This window comes from Protomyctophum bolini (assembly GCF_963924005.1).
Source record: "Protomyctophum bolini genome assembly, chromosome: 2".
Classification (NCBI taxonomy): domain Eukaryota; kingdom Metazoa; phylum Chordata; class Actinopteri; order Myctophiformes; family Myctophidae; genus Protomyctophum; species Protomyctophum bolini.
Window position 1 is genome coordinate 3,969,262 of NC_137863.1, and position 17,267 is coordinate 3,986,528.

The 17,267-nt window shown below is 44.2% G+C and overlaps 1 protein-coding gene across 3 annotated transcripts in view; it reads left to right on the forward strand.

The window, feature by feature from the left end:
• elmo2 (engulfment and cell motility 2) overlaps window positions 1–17,267 on the forward strand; it is a 46,653-nt gene that overhangs the window by 11,224 nt on the left and 18,162 nt on the right. For 2 of the 3 annotated variants that reach the window (XM_080783497.1, XM_080783496.1), the window contains exons 6-14: window positions 1,601–1,673; window positions 2,396–2,446; window positions 2,582–2,751; window positions 4,537–4,636; window positions 9,691–9,842; window positions 10,955–11,033; window positions 11,955–11,990; window positions 12,547–12,597; window positions 14,117–14,239. In XM_080783497.1, the coding sequence (XP_080639623.1) occupies window positions 1,601–1,673; window positions 2,396–2,446; window positions 2,582–2,751; window positions 4,537–4,636; window positions 9,691–9,842; window positions 10,955–11,033; window positions 11,955–11,990; window positions 12,547–12,597; window positions 14,117–14,239 (835 nt within the window). The remainder of the gene's footprint in view (window positions 1–1,600; window positions 1,674–2,395; window positions 2,447–2,581; window positions 2,752–4,536; window positions 4,637–9,690; window positions 9,843–10,954; window positions 11,034–11,954; window positions 11,991–12,546; window positions 12,598–14,116; window positions 14,240–17,267) is intronic. The other variant, XM_080783498.1, reaches the window with a different exon arrangement.

Below are 17,267 nucleotides of genomic sequence, written 5' to 3' on the forward strand. Positions count from 1 at the left end.
AGTGGGTGGGCGTAGCTGATCGAGGTCACATTTTCATGGGGGATTTGCATGAATCATCATCATCAACAACATAACAAAGTGGAACTGTAATGTCATCATAGTTGTCCCCGATACAATTTTTTTCAGACAGAGTACAGTTTCAAGTGCTTCATTTTTAATACTCGCCGATACCGAGTACCTATATGAGTACTTTTTTATTTTCGTTGAGTAAACACTTATTTTACCCCCTTTTTCTCCAATGTAATTTCATTGTCATGCCTTCACTTCAGTTGTCATTTTATGCTTGTAGATCGGCTGTTTTTGGGTGATTTGCTGCCGTGTTTGTGGTCAGACCAGCTCCCGTTGCATTCCTTCAGCCTATAGTGTCAATTGGATGTTTTGGTACTCGGGTCAGAGTACCGGTTCCGAGTACGAGTACTTGAGCTATCGGCCCGGAACAACTAGTCATTAAAGGCGCAAAGCAGCCACGCTGATTCTGCGCTATAGTTTTGTGACATTCGTCTACTAAAACTAAGATAAAAAATGTCCCATCGACCGTGTATACCTTTTTTCACTGACGAGAACGAAAGGAAAAACTAAACCAACGCTGACTAAAACTAAGCCTATAAAATACATTGACAATTCTTGTCAACAAATAAAAAAACTAGAGGAATTAAAGGAGAAGAGATTGAGTAGAACTAAAACAGTGAGTCATAATGAGACTCTGGGAATCCACAGTGGGCTGGAGGTGGTGATGTGCGTTTCACTATATCACTATATCACTTATTTAATTTCCCCTGGTGATTATGTTCTGTCCGTGAATAACACTTTTCTACTTTATTTTGTTGGATCCACTCATCTCTTTTTCCCTCCCACTGCCTTCCACACTCATTTCAACCTGTTAGATTATTATTTCTGCTGCAAAACGCCCACTGAATAACTCCCCAGTCCTCATATCGTCATCTCATTTCTCCATCTGTTAGTCCATTCTGACCTGAGATCAGATTAAAAAAATGTCTTCTACATCCTGACAGTTTTCTGAAAAGGCTATGTTTCTATGTCGGTCGTTCTTCGATTTTTCAAATCTCGTAGCTTGTAGGTCTGCTATTTTTCAATAGCTAAAGCATAACATAGTACCAAAAGGGGTTCCAGCCCAAAATGGGTTAGTCTGGTAGAACGGAGCTTCTGCCAGGCGGCAGGATGACTTTAGCAACCTTTAGAGATACGGTACAGTACATTATGCTGCTAGAGGCCAGGAATATTGATCATGCATTTATTTAAAAGAATGCACTTAGTTTTAGTTTAGTCTTTTTCTTTGTTTTGGCACTTACTCTTTTTATACAAATATTTGTTCAGATGATTACTCAGTCAGACAACATGCACACACACACGCACCAACGCACTCTCCAAAAGGTCCCAAACTAACTTTGCACATTACTGTATGTGCACATATACTTACACATAGTTCTGTATAGACGTTAACCATCCCTTGTGTATCCCCTCTCTCTCTCTCTCTCTCTCTCTCTCTCTCTCTCTCTCTCTCTCTCTCTCTCTGTCTCTTTCTCTCTCTCTCTCTCTCTCTCTCTCTCTCTCTCTCTCTCTCTCTCTCTCTCTCTCTCAGCTGGTCTCTGTCGGGGTCAGAGCAGTTCGCCCTTCGTTACGCTGACGGCCCTCAGCTCTACATCACTGAGCCGGTAGGTCTCGGGTCGGGGGGGCTGTTCTATGTTTGTTATGTCATTTGCCCAGCAAGCCATATTACATCACAATGACGTCCTCCGGTGACGTTCAGGACTAGGCCAGATCACCACCCATTTGGGGATGATGTTTATACGTCATTTCCAGGACGTCTAAACCAGTTGAAATCAAAGCAAAGCAAAGTTCTTTGTTTACCCAGGGAAGTGGACTAAGCTCGAGATGCTTGTTTACAGCCACACCCTGCTCATAGAACATTTCATGGTAGGGGTTCAATGCCTTGTCCAAGGGCACTTCAGCGGTGGTCATTTTAACGTGCCGGTCCGGGGATTCGAACTGGCGACCTTCCGGTATCAAGACCGCTCCTCAAACCGTTTCGGCCACCGCTGCCATCATATTGCTTATTCTAGGCCAGATCTGATTTGTATAGTTATGATATGACTTAAGTAGATCTAGCCTCGATCGGACTCTCTGTCTGTGGGGACATCCAGGGACGTCCGCCTTAGTGGGCAGAAGTTATGTTGGTTGAACTCAGGTGATATTCTGGGCCAGATCTGACTAGTGTTGGTTTGACCTGATCTGGACCCAATGGAGACCGTCTCGTCAGGACCTGGACCAATTAGTGACGTCACTAATTGGTCCAGGTCCTGACCGTGCTTCCTGGGTATCTCCGATGAGGACTTCTCTACTTACGCTGTTATCTCTCTCTCTCTCTCTCTCTCAGAGCCGAGGTGAAATTAAGAACGGGACCATCCTTCGGTTAGCCATTTCCCCGGTGAGAACCAACCACACTTTTCTTCTCACTTCACTTGAATCCCTTGAATTTTTCACAGAATTTAGGTTTCTGCACGCTCGTGTGAAATTACTCCTGAACTGAGTGTCTTAATAACAACGATGGCGCCCCCTACAGGCCCGCGCTGCGCGTCAGCTCCTGGAGCGGATCCAGTCCCACGGCATCGACGCCCGCCTGGAGGCTCTGAAGGAGCTCGCCAAGCTGTCGGCCGACCCCACCTTCGCCACGGAGTTCATCAACATGGAGGGCATCGGGACCCTGGCCCGCCTCGTGGAGAGCGGCACCCAGTGAGTTCCTTTTGGACACGTAACGTAAACCTAGCGCTTTGTTTGCAGCACGCCATACTTTATGTGAAAGTTGGGATGGCTAAAGCTAGCACAGCTCTGCTAGCCCACTTCATGGACCCAGGACTCTGTTGACTGCTGGCTTCTATAACAAGTTAAACCATTCTGACCTGAGATCAGATTCAAAAAATGTCTTCTACATCCTGACAGTTTTCATTCTGACCTGAGATCAGATTCTAAAAATGTCTTCTATGTCAGTCGCTCTTCGATTTTTCAAAAATAGCAGATCTACAAGATCGTAGCGCACCACTCGGTGGCGCGCTATGAGCTTGTAGATCTGATATTTTTCAATAGCTAAAGCATGACATGATGCTAACACCAAAAGGGGTTCCCGCCCAGAATGGGTTAAATCAACAGAGGATTTGACTATTAATCATATGCTATTGTCAATTCATATTCCTGTCCCTATCCCCACCCTATTGTCAGTCGAGACTATCCATTTATTTTTATATATGTTTTTTTGTGGCTTTCGCCTTTATTTTATATTTTTTATGGAGGGACATACAGGCTGACAGGAAATGGGGAGAGATGGGGGGGTGATATGCAGTAAAGGCCGCGGGGATCGGGAGTCGAACCCGCGGCACACTGCCCTCTTCTAAGTGTTTCTGTGTCTCCTGTAGTTTTGGTGAGATGCTGGGATCTCTTCTAAGTGTTTCTGTGTGTCTCCTGTAGTTTTGGTGAGATGCTGGGATCTCTTCTAAGTGTTTCTGTGTCTCCTGTAGTTTTGGTGAGATGCTGGGATCTCTTCTAAGTGTTTCTGTGTGTCCTGTAGTTTTGGTGAGATGCTGGGATCTCTTCTAAGTGTTTCTGTGTCTCCTGTAGTTTTGGTGAGATGCTGGGATCTCTTCTAAGTGTTTCTGTGTGTCCTGTAGTTTTGGTGAGATGCTGGGATCTCTTCTAAGTGTTTCTGTGTGTCCTGTAGTTTTGGTGAGATGCTGGGATCTCTTCTAAGTGTTTCTGTGTCTCCTGTAGTTTTGGTGAGATGCTGGGATCTCTTCTATAAGTGTTTCTGTGTGTCCTGTAGTTTTGGTGAGATGCTGGGATCTCTTCTAAGTGTTTCTGTGTGTCCTGTAGTTTTGGTGAGATGCTGGGATCTCTTCTAAGTGTTTCTGTGTGTCCTGTAGTTTTGGTGAGATGCTGGGATCTCTTCTAAGTGTTTCTGTGTGTCCTGTAGTTTTGGTGAGATGCTGGGATCTCTTCTATAAGTGTTTCTGTGTCTCCTGTAGTTTTGGTGAGATGCTGGGATCTCTTCTAAGTGTTTCTGTGTCTCCTGTAGTTTTGGTGAGATGCTGGGATCTCTTCTAAGTGTTTCTGTGTCTCCTGTAGTTTTGGTGAGATGCTGGGATCTCTTCTAAGTGTTTCTGTGTCTCCTGTAGTTTTGGTGAGATGCTGGGATCTCTTCTAAGTGTTTCTGTGTCTCCTGTAGTTTTGGGGAGATGCTGGGATCTCTTCTAAGTGTTTCTGTGTCTCCTGTAGTTTTGGTGAGATGCTGGGATCTCTTCTAAGTGTTTCTGTGTCTCCTGTAGTTTTGGTGAGATGCTGGGATCTCTTCTAAGTGTTTCTGTGTCTGCTGTAGTTTTGGTGAGATGCTGGGATCTCTTCTAAGTGTTTCTGTGTCTGCTGTAGTTTTGGTGAGATGCTGGGATCTCTTCTAAGTGTTTCTGTGTCTCCTGTAGTTTTGGTGAGATGCTGGGATCTCTTCTAAGTGTTTCTGTGTGTCTCCTGTAGTTTTGGTGAGATGCTGGCCTTCACCCTCACTGCCTTCCTGGAGCTGATGGACCATGGGATCGTATCCTGGGACCTCCTCTCACTGTCCTTCATCAAACAGGTACATGTTGTAAACGTCGTATTCCTTTTTACGCTGCTGTCTGCGCTACAGTGGCTCCACGTGCCGAGAAGCTCACAATCCACGCACGCACGCACGCACGCACGCACGCACGCACGCACGCACGCACGCACGCACGCACAGAGTAAAATCCAGTCCCTGACAGGCAACAACAACAACAAAGTGAGCATGGAAGCAGCAACACACTGCTTCCATGCTCACTTTGCGTCCTAACTATTACTCGAAGTATAGTTTTATTAACACCATAGATGTCACTGTGTAGTTTATGAATTAAACACATTGATAAAGTATCATTTTAACACCATATATTTCACTGTGTAGTTTATGAATTAAACACATTGATAAAGTATAATTTTAACACCATATATTTCACTGTGTAGTTTATGAATTAAACACATTGATAAAGTATAATTTTAACACCATATATTTCACTGTGTAGTTTATGAATTAAACACATTGATAAAGTATAATTTTAACACCATATATTTCACTGTGTAGTTTATGAATTAAACACATTGATAAAGTATAATTTTAACACCATATATTTCACTGTGTAGTTTATGAATTAAACACATTGATAAAGTCTCCTGCTGCGGTCGACAACTTCACATCGAGTCTACCGAAGTAGAGGTGAGAATGGGACCTAAATCAGTAGTTCTCAAACTTTTCTGTGCAAACCTCCAAATTGATATATATATATGGCTGTGGACCCACGGCTGATTATGTGTCCCCTGCCACTCTGCCAGGGACCCCCTCCCCCCCCCCCCAGAATACTCTAAATGATTCAAAAACTAAAATGTTCAGAAATAGCAGATGTACAAGCTCGCTGTGACCTAGTAATAGATGCTGTTTTTTAGAACCACTGTTCTAAACCACTGTTCATTAGTTTTTTGAATAACATTTGTTGATTACATCAGAGTTTATTTGTCATTTTCACAGACACTCACAACAAACCCTGCAGCTGTATCTAACTAAACTGAAAATACAGCCTATAGTCTACAAAATGTTCCCCCTTTGACACCATTGCATCAAAATAAGAACGTGGTGAAATGGCTCGCAGTACCAGTTTCATATACTTTTACTGCATTTAATCACCATTTATCTCTGACTGTGAAATCCAAACCAGACAAAATCTGGTTTGCCAGCCAGATGATCCCCCCCCCCCCCCCCCCCTCCCTCCCTTAAGTGCTCAATATGAAAGATTATCATGGTCTTTTATCTAAAGTATGTTTTAAGGCCTCTCTGTGTCACTCTTTTCTGAGTCCTCCGGCCGCATTCATTCATTAGTTCGTTCATTCGTTCATTCATTCATTCATGCACTTAACCCATTTGGAGCTGAGACCGGTTCTGAAAACAGTTTTCTGAAAAACCTATGTTTCAATGTCAGTTGGTGCTCAAGCTTTTTCATGTCAAGGTCAAGGACCCCCATAATTATCTGTGTTTGGCTGCGGACCCCCATCTGAAAATATGTTGTTCCAGGGAGGGAACCCCTCCAGATGCAAAGATTTGAGTTAAAAACGTTCGCTCTGAAAGAATATATATATAGATTCATGCCACATTTTCACGATTAAAATAAATAAATAGCAGATCTGCTATTTTTCAAATAGCTTAACGTATAACATAATCCTGAAAACACCAGAAGGGGTTAATAATAAGGGGTTAATAGTGACTCAACCATCAGCCCTCCTTGCCTTCCGGAACTGAGTGGGTTGCTGTTGCCTAGCAACTCCATGTCTTATCTGGAGCAGCGCTGGCTTCAGTTTCATGCTGTGTCTGTGACTATACTGTAGTTCTGTACTTGGGTTATTATTATCACGTCTTTCACCCTAGCTGGTGCTACTGTAAAACCTCTACAACATGTATTAGCTGGCTCAACAATACCTCTGCAATGGGCTCTATGCATTTGCATACACGCCATTTTGGAAAAAACATGGAGCCCCTTCCTACTTCCCTCACAGGTGTTACCAATGATACTAGTCTGGCGTTACCAGACTGTCGCCTCCGCGATTTCCAAACGCTTCATCATACCGTCTGGAGCAACGGAAGAGGTCTCATCAGTATCATTACAGTACGTTACATCATACAGTAACGCTTCATCATACAGTCTGGAGCAACAGAAGAGGTTCTCATGAGTATCATTACAGTACGTTACATCATACAGTAACGCTTCATCATACAGTCTGGAGCAACAGAAGAGGTTCTCATGAGTATCATTACAGTACGTTACATCATACAGTAACGCTTCATCGTACAGTCTGGAGCAACAGAAGAGGTTCTCATGAGTATCATTACAGTACGTTACATCATACAGTAACGCTTCATCATACCGTCTGGAGCAACAGAAGAGGTTCTCATGAGTATCATTACAGTACGTTACATCATACAGTAACGCTTCATCATACAGTCTGGAGCAACAGAAGAGGTTCTCATGAGTATCATTACAGTACGTTAGTACGTTACATCATACAGTAACGCTTCATCATACAGTAACGTTACATCATACAGTAACGTTACATCATACAGTAACGTTACATCATACAGTAACGCTTCATCATACAGTAACGTTACATCATACAGTAACGCTTCATCATACAGTAACGCTTCATCATACAGTAACGTTACATCATACAGTAACGCTTCATCATACAGTAACGTTACATCATACAGTAACGCTTCATCATACAGTAACGCTTCATCATACAGTAACGTTACATCATACAGTAACGCTTCATCATACAGTAACGTTACATCATACAGTAACGTTACATCATACAGTAACGCTTCATCATACAGTAACGTTACATCATACAGTAACGCTTCATCATACAGTAACGTTACATCATACAGTAACGCTTCATCATACAGTAACGCTTCATCATACAGTAACGTTACATCATACAGTAACGTTACATCATACAGTAACGCTTCATCATACAGTAACGTTACATCATACAGTAACGCTTCATCATACAGTAACGTTACATCATACAGTAACGTTACATCATACAGTAACGCTTCATCATACAGTCTGGAGCAACAGAAGAGGTTCTCATGAGTATCATTACAGTACGTTACATCATACAGTAACGCTTCATCGTACAGTCTGGAGCAACAGAAGAGGTTCTCATGAGTATCATTACAGTACGTTACATCATACAGTAACGCTTCATCATACCGTCTGGAGCAACAGAAGAGGTTCTCATGAGTATCATTACAGTACGTTACATCATACAGTAACGCTTCATCATACAGTCTGGAGCAACAGAAGAGGTTCTCATGAGTATCATTACAGTACGTTACATCATACAGTAACGCTTCATCATACAGTAACGTTACATCATACAGTAACGTTACATCATACAGTAACGTTACATCATACAGTAACGCTTCATCATACAGTAACGTTACATCATACAGTAACGCTTCATCATACAGTAACGCTTCATCATACAGTAACGTTACATCATACAGTAACGCTTCATCATACAGTAACGTTACATCATACAGTAACGCTTCATCATACAGTAACGCTTCATCATACAGTAACGTTACATCATACAGTAACGCTTCATCATACAGTAACGTTACATCATACAGTAACGTTACATCATACAGTAACGCTTCATCATACAGTAACGTTACATCATACAGTAACGCTTCATCATACAGTAACGTTACATCATACAGTAACGCTTCATCATACAGTAACGCTTCATCATACAGTAACGCTTCATCATACAGTAACGTTACATCATACAGTAACGCTTCATCATACAGTAACGCTTCATCATACAGTAACGCTTCATCATACAGTAACGTTACATCATACAGTAACGCTTCATCATACAGTAACGTTACATCATACAGTAACGTTACATCATACAGTAACGCTTCATCATACAGTAACGTTACATCATACAGTAACGCTTCATCATACAGTAACGTTACATCATACAGTAACGCTTCATCATACAGTAACGTTACATCATACAGTAACGTTACATCATACAGTAACGTTACATCATACAGTAACGCTTCATCATACAGTAACGCTTCATCATACAGTAACGTTACATCATACAGTAACGCTTCATCATACAGTAACGTTACATCATACAGTAACGCTTCATCATACAGTAACGCTTCATCATACAGTAACGTTACATCATACAGTAACGTTACATCATACAGTAACGTTACATCATACAGTAACGTTACATCATACAGTAACGCTTCATCATACAGTAACGCTTCATCATACAGTAACGTTACATCATACAGTAACGTTACATCATACAGTAACGTTACATCATACAGTAACGCTTCATCATACAGTAACGTTACATCATACAGTAACGTTACATCATACAGTAACGTTACATCATACAGTAACGCTCCATCGTACAGTCTGGAGCAACGGAAGAGCTGTAACGTATGAGTAAGCGATGAAGCAGAAGTGGAGCCTCCTCGCCACTTCCGTTTCGTCTTTACAGTCGCATGATTTATCCTAATATAAATAGAAAACAGCTAAGCATATATTATAGCTTGTTGCTTATAGCAGAGAAGGAAATAAAAAAATCACACCTGTGTGAACTGAGTGTGAGTGTTGCAACTCCCCTCTCCCCCTACTCAGCTCATGGGGGCAATAGGCAGGGGCGAAAGTACCGGGTGGGGGGGGGGGGGGGGGGATCGAATCCTTGGTGTTACTCGTCCTGCGACCGATAGCCCCTGAAACCAGGCTTTCACCTTCGTCTCGTCCTGACTGTTTTTTTTTCTCTTCTTCTTCCCCTTCATGGGCCCCTTGGGGGCGCTGGGCCCCGGGGGCCCCATTAGGGGCGCTGGGCCCCGGTCGATATATACGCCGCTGGCTATAGGTCCAGACTCTATATGGCATTCGGAGATTGTTGTGACACGTTGTGAGCTTGTAGATCGGCTATTTTCAGCATGCAACCAATATTGTGTCCATTCAGATCGCAGGCTACGTGAACCAGTCTCTCTCTCTCTCTCTCTCTCTCTCTCTCTCTCTGTCCAATCAGATCGCCGGCTACGTGAACCAGCCCATGGTGGACGTGTCCATCCTGCAGCGCTCGCTGGCCATCCTGGAGAGCATGGTGCTGAACAGCCACAGCCTCTACCACCGGGTGGCGCAGGAGATCACCGTGGGACAGCTCATCGGGCACCTGCAAGTGTGAGCACACACACATGCACAGGAGGGGGCGTGGCCAGCATCCTAGCATCCTCCTGACACAAGGGGGGCGTGGCCAGCATCCTAGCATCCTCCTGACACAAGGGGGGCGTGGCCAGCATCCTAGCATCCTCCTGACACAAGGGGGGCGTGGCCAGCATCCTAGCATCCTCCTGACACATGCACAGGGGGGGAGGGGGGGGGGGGGGCAGCATCCTATCATTGATTGATTGAAATATTTATTAACAGTTTGCAGAATTACAGTACATTTCAAGCACAAACTCAATACAAAGACTGTTAACTGTGAGTGGACGACCCAATTGAGCATTACACTTGTTTACAACAGGGTCCACCATGTTCAATTCATCAAAACATTTAGAGACGTACAAATAGACACTTCCATATAGTTAAAGAACAGAACAGGAATTCATCATAAAGGAAGCAAAAAGGGAAAAGAAACATATACAGTGAGGGGAAAAGGGGATTTTACATAGGCCAGTTTCGAATTGCAGCCGTCCGTAGGTGCCCTTTGAGAGCGGTTTTGAAGGAGTCAAGGGATTCACATGTCTTAATGACTGTTGTTAGGGCGTTCCACATGCACATGCATCCTCCTGACACATGGGCACAGGGGGCAGCGTTGATTTCCTCGACTAGGGTTGGACTGGAATAGTCTGCGTTGCTCTCGTTCCTGCAGCATCGCAGGCATGCATTAATAACGTTAAACCACCCCCCCCCCCCCTCTCGTGTAATATTGTAATATAGTAAAAGGTACTTCTTCTTCCACCACTGACTGATATTTACAGTATGGAGATGAGGTTTTACACAAGGTGTTCGAACCACCCCATAGTTTAAGCCATTTAGACCCCGAGTTAAAAACATTCACTTTGAAAGAATATATATTCAAAGATTTTGCGCCACATTTTTTACGATTTTTCAAAAATAGCAGACCTACAAGCTCGTAGCGCGCCACTCGGTGGCGCGCTATGAGCTTGTAGATCTGCTATTTTTTAATAGCTATATTATAACATAATGTATGTAACACCAGAATGGTTTAAGATGTCTGCCTAGATGTGTGGAACAAGATGCTTCTAACTCCGGTCGTGTTCCTCTTCCAGGTCTAACCAGGAGATCCAGACGTACGCCATCGCCCTCATCAACGCTCTGTTCCTCAAGGCGCCCGAAGACAGACGCCAGGTCAGTGTCCAGCTCTGAAAAATACACGCACGCACGCACACTATGACACCGCAAAGAAAACTGACACAGCAAAGAAAACTGTATAGGATAGAATGAGATGAATCTGAAACTTTTTCATGTCAAGGACTCCCAAATTGACACCAATTAGCCCGCGGACCCCCGTTTGAAGAGAGATGCCGCAGGGACCCCCATAAGAGAAGACTTTTACAGCTCTAGCAGTGATTCTTCTCAACCATTTTAATTTCAAGGATCCCCATCAGTTGGACATGCATATTAGTCTAGTCTACGGACCCCCCATTTAATGGCATTTATATCTCTGGGACCCCCAGTTTATATTGTAAAATCAATGTTAATTTAACCCTGAGAGTGTACAGAACTACAACCAGTTAACTTGTAGAAGATAACATTATTAGTTGTTAATGACGTGACGTAATCTTAGTGTCAACATTAACAGAAAATCACGTGCATTACATGTATGATGTTTGATTTATACAACAAATTAATAAACCAGTCATTTTTAGTCTCTCTCTCTCTCTCTCTCTCTCTCTCTCTCTCTGTTGATGCTTTGACTGGTCGCAGATTTTTATATAGCTCTACTCCCCCTAGTGGACATAATATCTACATTGTGAAATGCGCAGATCACGCAAACCTCTGCAAAATAAAAGAGACAATGTCAGCGACCCACAACGGTACACTCTCAGTTACAGAGCCATAACGAGGGAGCTCGTATACGAGCTCGTGTACGACTGTTGTGACGTCCTCCCGTCGCATGCCGGTCCCTGTGACGTACTGTATGCCGTTCTCTATCTCATGGTCCATGTATAAGTGTTGTGCACTTCTTTTTGTTTCCATTCACTGTTCCGCCCCACACCCCCCTCCTCCCTGACCCCTGACCCCTGAACCCTGACCCCTGACCCCTAGGAGGAGTGTACTAACCCTCTGGACCGGCAGCTCACCGTGAGTACACATCACATCTCACGCCATCATCCTCTCTCTCTCTGTCCTCCTTCAGTCCACATAGTCAGTCTTTTCTCCCCTTATTGTTTTCTCCCCTCCTTATATCTACTGTATGAACTACGTTATCCACATGTAACGCCCCAGATTCGAACCCGGGTCCCCCCCCCCCCCCCCCCCCCCCGCGTGCCAACATCTTACCTCCTTTAATGCCGGAAACGAGATAACGAGATTGATTTGAAATTTTGACCCAGGGAACGATTCTACAAATGTATTCTAAATCCTGACAGTTTTCTGAATAAAAATAATTTTCACGATTTTTCAAAAATAGCAGACCTATTACAAGCTCATAGCTTGTAGATCTGCTATTTTTCAATAGCTAAATTATAACATAATATTTAAAACACCAAAAGGGGTTCCCGCCCCAAAATGGGTTAAAAACCTTTGTGGAATCAGAGCGGGGGCAGATGTGCCGCTACGTATACCGACAGTGAAGCTATCATTCACACAACAGGGGCTGTCTGCTACATCTATGTGTGCTTTGTTTCTCCTCCAACAGGAGATGGCGAGCACCTTGGCTCAGAAGCACCTGAGATCCATCATCCTTAATGTGAGTGTCTGTCGGCTACGTTCTGTCGTTGGTCGTTATCATACGGCCGTCAAAATGTCCAACTGTAACCGGCTTTATGCAGACAGCATCCTTTCACTGTTTCATCTATCTGTCTGTCTATCTATCTATCTATCTATCTATCTATCTATCTATCTATCTATCTATCTATCTATCTATCTATCTATCTATCTATCTATCTATGAATGCACCACGACTCTGTATACGTCTGTCTGTCTGTCTGTCTGTCTGTCTGTCTGTCTGTCTGTCTGTCTGTCTGTCTGTCTGTCTGTCTGTCTGTCTGTCTGTCTGTCTGTCTGTCTGTCTGTCTGTCTGTCTGTCTGTCTGTCTGTGTGTGTGTGTGTGTGTGTGTGTAGTTGTAATGCACAGAACTGGAGAACCGACTTCATATTCGACACGCGTGTTCTCCACCCCCCCGCAGGGACTGGACACCGGGCACTTACAGTACACTGCCTGTGGGGGGTTTGGAACACGTGGGTCCAATTTGTATAGTCGGTGGGGCGAACGGTTCTGGAGTTACAGTATGTGGATTACAGACATACAGTACATACACACGTATGTAGACGCACAGAGACGCGGTGCATCTATAGATGGATAATTTAGCCATTAGGCGATTATGTAATAATAATTGTGACAGGCCTAACTCGTACAGGAGACTTGGCTCAGATTTTGAAGCCATTAGATTTGGCTTCAGGGACCCTGTTGGAATGCATGCCCGCACTGATAATAATAATAATAATAATAACTTTATTTATATATAGCACTTTTCTGGACAAAGTCACAAAGTGCTGTACAACAAATTCACTAAAAAAACACAATTAAATAGATGCAACATAGCAAGCAAATCAACAACTTACAGCCAGCTGGCCAACAGTAGAAAGCATATTTAAAGAATAGATGCAATATAAAAAACAACAACAATGTAATAGAACATACCGAACAAACATTCAACAGGGCAGGGGGGGGGGGATGCTTTTCTGAATAAATACGTTTTGAGAAGAGATTTAACCCATTCTGAACGGGAACCCATTTTGGTGTTACCATCATGTCATGCTTTAGCTATTGAAAAATAGCAGATCTACAAGCTCGTAGCGCGCCACCGAGTGGCGCGCTACGAGCTTGTAGGTCTGCTATTTTTTTTAGAATCGAAGAACGGCTGACATTTTTAGAATCTGATCTCAGGTCAGAATGGGTTAATGGATTCAAACAACAGCACAAAACAGTAATGGTTGTTTATTCCCTGCTCAACCCAGGCTATTTACCAGAAGCTAGTGCCTGTAAGTAACGCCGTTGCAATGGGTGGAGAAGGTCATTAATTCCACCTACAGTATTGTGATTGTGAATGCGGTACCATAGTGAGGCTGTCCGTTGCTGCGATGGCAAACTGCATTATCTGCTTATCTCCAGCTGTTTGGTACGGTACGGTACTTTGGTACGGTACTGTTTGGTACGGTACGGTATACAGTACAGTACAGTATATGCTTTTGTCTTTTATTCTCAGCACATCATCAGGGGCAACCGGCCAATCAAAGCCGAGATGGCCCATCAGCTGTACGTGCTGCAGGTGCTGACCTTTAACCTCTTGGAGGAGCGTATGATGACCAAGATGGACCCCAACGACCAGGTGAGGACTTAGACCTTCTGTTTTGATGACCAGGTGAGGACTTAGACCTTCTGTTATGATGACCATATTCTTCTTAAAGGCTTCATGACAATAATTTTTATTTATTTTTATTTTTATTGTATGTTTTATCGCATCAATTACACCCAAAAAAACCTGAACTTTGAACATTCAGTGAATATTCTGTGGGCTGTGGTTTTCTCTGGGGTTTGGAAGCCTTTTGAGCTGCAATGAAAACAAGCAAAACTGTGAAAACAGTGACATTAAAAGTTCAGGTGTTTTGGGTGTAATTGAGCTCAGACTACACAAGGCAGGCTCAGAGGGACGTCATCTTAATGTTACTGTTCTGTGTCGAGGCAGGCTCAGAGGGACGTCATCTTAATGTTACTGTTCTGTCGAGGCAGGCTCAGAGGGACGTCATCTTAATGTTACTGTTCTGTCGAGGCAGGCTCAGAGGGACGTCATCTTAATGTTACTGTTCTGTCGAGGCAGGCTCAGAGGGACGTCATCTTAATGTTACTGTTCTGTCGAGGCAGGCTCAGAGGGACGTCATCTTAATGTTACTGTTCTGTCGAGGCAGGCTCAGAGGGACGTCATCTTAATGTTACTGTTCTGTCGAGGCAGGCTCAGAGGGACGTCATCTTAATGTTGTTGTTCTGTGTCGAGGCAGGCTCAGAGGGACGTCATCTTAATGTTACTGTTCTGTGTCGAGGCAGGCTCAGAGGGACGTCATCTTAATGTTACTGTTCTGTGTCGAGGCAGGCTCAGAGGGACGTCATCTTAATGTTATTGTTCTGTGTTGAGGCAGGCTCAGAGGGACGTCATCTTAATGTTACTGTTCTGTGTCGAGGCAGGCTCAGAGGGACGTCATCTTAATGTTACTGTTCTGTGTCGAGGCAGGCTCAGAGGGACGTCATCTTAATGTTATTGTTCTCTGTCGAGGCAGGCTCAGAGGGACGTCATCTTAATGTTACTGTTCTCTGTCGAGGCAGGCTCAGAGGGACGTCATCTTAATGTTACTGTTCTGTGTCGAGGCAGGCTCAGAGGGACGTCATCTTAATGTTACTGTTCTCTGTCGAGGCAGGCTCAGAGGGACGTCATCTTAATGTTATTGTTCTCTGTCGAGGCAGGCTCAGAGGGACGTCATCTTAATGTTACTGTTCTCTGTCGAGGCAGGCTCAGAGGGACGTCATCTTAATGTTATTGTTCTGTCGAGGCAGGCTCAGAGGGACGTCATCTTAATGTTATTGTTCTCTGTCGAGGCAGGCTCAGAGGGACGTCATCTTAATGTTATTGTTCTCTGTCGAGGCAGGCTCAGAGGGACGTCATCTTAATGTTATTGTTCTGTCGAGGCAGGCTCAGAGGGACGTCATCTTAATGTTATTGTTCTCTGTCGAGGCAGGCTCAGAGGGACGTCATCTTAATGTTATTGTTCTCTGTCGAGGCAGGCTCAGAGGGACGTCATCTTAATGTTACTGTTCTCTGTCGAGGCAGGCTCAGAGGGACGTCATCTTAATGTTACTGTTCTGTGTCGAGGCAGGCTCAGAGGGACGTCATCTTAATGTTATTGTTCTCTGTCGAGGCAGGCTCAGAGGGACGTCATCTTAATGTTATTGTTCTCTGTCGAGGCAGGCTCAGAGGGACGTCATCTTAATGTTACTGTTCTCTGTCGAGGCAGGCTCAGAGGGACGTCATCTTAATGTTACTGTTCTGTGTCGAGGCAGGCTCAGAGGGACGTCATCTTAATGTTACTGTTCTCTGTCGAGGCAGGCTCAGAGGGACGTCATCTTAATGTTATTGTTCTCTGTCGAGGCAGGCTCAGAGGGACGTCATCTTAATGTTACTGTTCTCTGTCGAGGCAGGCTCAGAGGGACGTCATCTTAATGTTATTGTTCTGTCGAGGCAGGCTCAGAGGGACGTCATCTTAATGTTATTGTTCTCTGTCGAGGCAGGCTCAGAGGGACGTCATCTTAATGTTATTGTTCTCTGTCGAGGCAGGCTCAGAGGGACGTCATCTTAATGTTATTGTTCTGTGTTGAGGCAGGCTCAGAGGGACGTCATCTTAATGTTACTGTTCTCTGTCGAGGCAGGCTCAGAGAGACGTCATCTTAATGTTACTGTTCTCTGTCGAGGCAGGCTCAGAGGGACGTCATCTTAATGTTATTGTTCTCTGTCGAGGCAGGCTCAGAGGGACGTCATCTTAATGTTATTGTTCTCTGTCGAGGCAGGCTCAGAGGGACGTCATCTTAATGTTACTGTTCTGTGTTGAGGCAGGCTCAGAGGGACGTCATCTTAATGTTACTGTTCTGTGTTGAGGCAGGCTCAGAGGGACGTCATCTTAATGTTACTGTTCTCTGTCGAGGCAGGCTCAGAGGGACGTCATCTTAATGTTATTGTTCTCTGTCGAGGCAGGCTCAGAGGGACGTCATCTTAATGTTATTGTTCTGTCGAGGCAGGCTCAGAGGGACGTCATCTTAATGTTATTGTTCTGTGTCGAGGCAGGCTCAGAGGGACGTCATCTTAATGTTATTGTTCTGTGTCGAGGCAGGCTCAGAGGGACGTCATCTTAATGTTATTGTTCTGTGTCGAGGCAGGCTCAGAGGGACGTCATCTTAATGTTATTGTTCTGTGTCGAGGCAGGCTCAGAGGGACGTCATCTTAATGTTATTGTTCTCTGTCGAGGCAGGCTCAGAGGGACGTCATCTTAATGTTATTGTTCTCTGTCGAGGCAGGCTCAGAGGGACGTCATCTTAATGTTATTGGTCTGTGTCGAGGCAGGCTCAGAGGGACGTCATCTTAATGTTATTGTTCTGTCGAGGCAGGCTCAGAGGGACGTCATCTTAATGTTATTGTTCTGTCGAGGCAGGCTCAGAGGGACGTCATCTTAATGTTATTGTTCTCTGTCGAGGCAGGCTCAGAGGGACGTCATCTTAATGTTACTGTTCTCTGTCGAGGCAGGCTCAGAGGGACGTCATCTTAATGTTATTGTTCTGTGTTGAGGCAGGCTCAGAGGGACGTCATCTTAATGTTA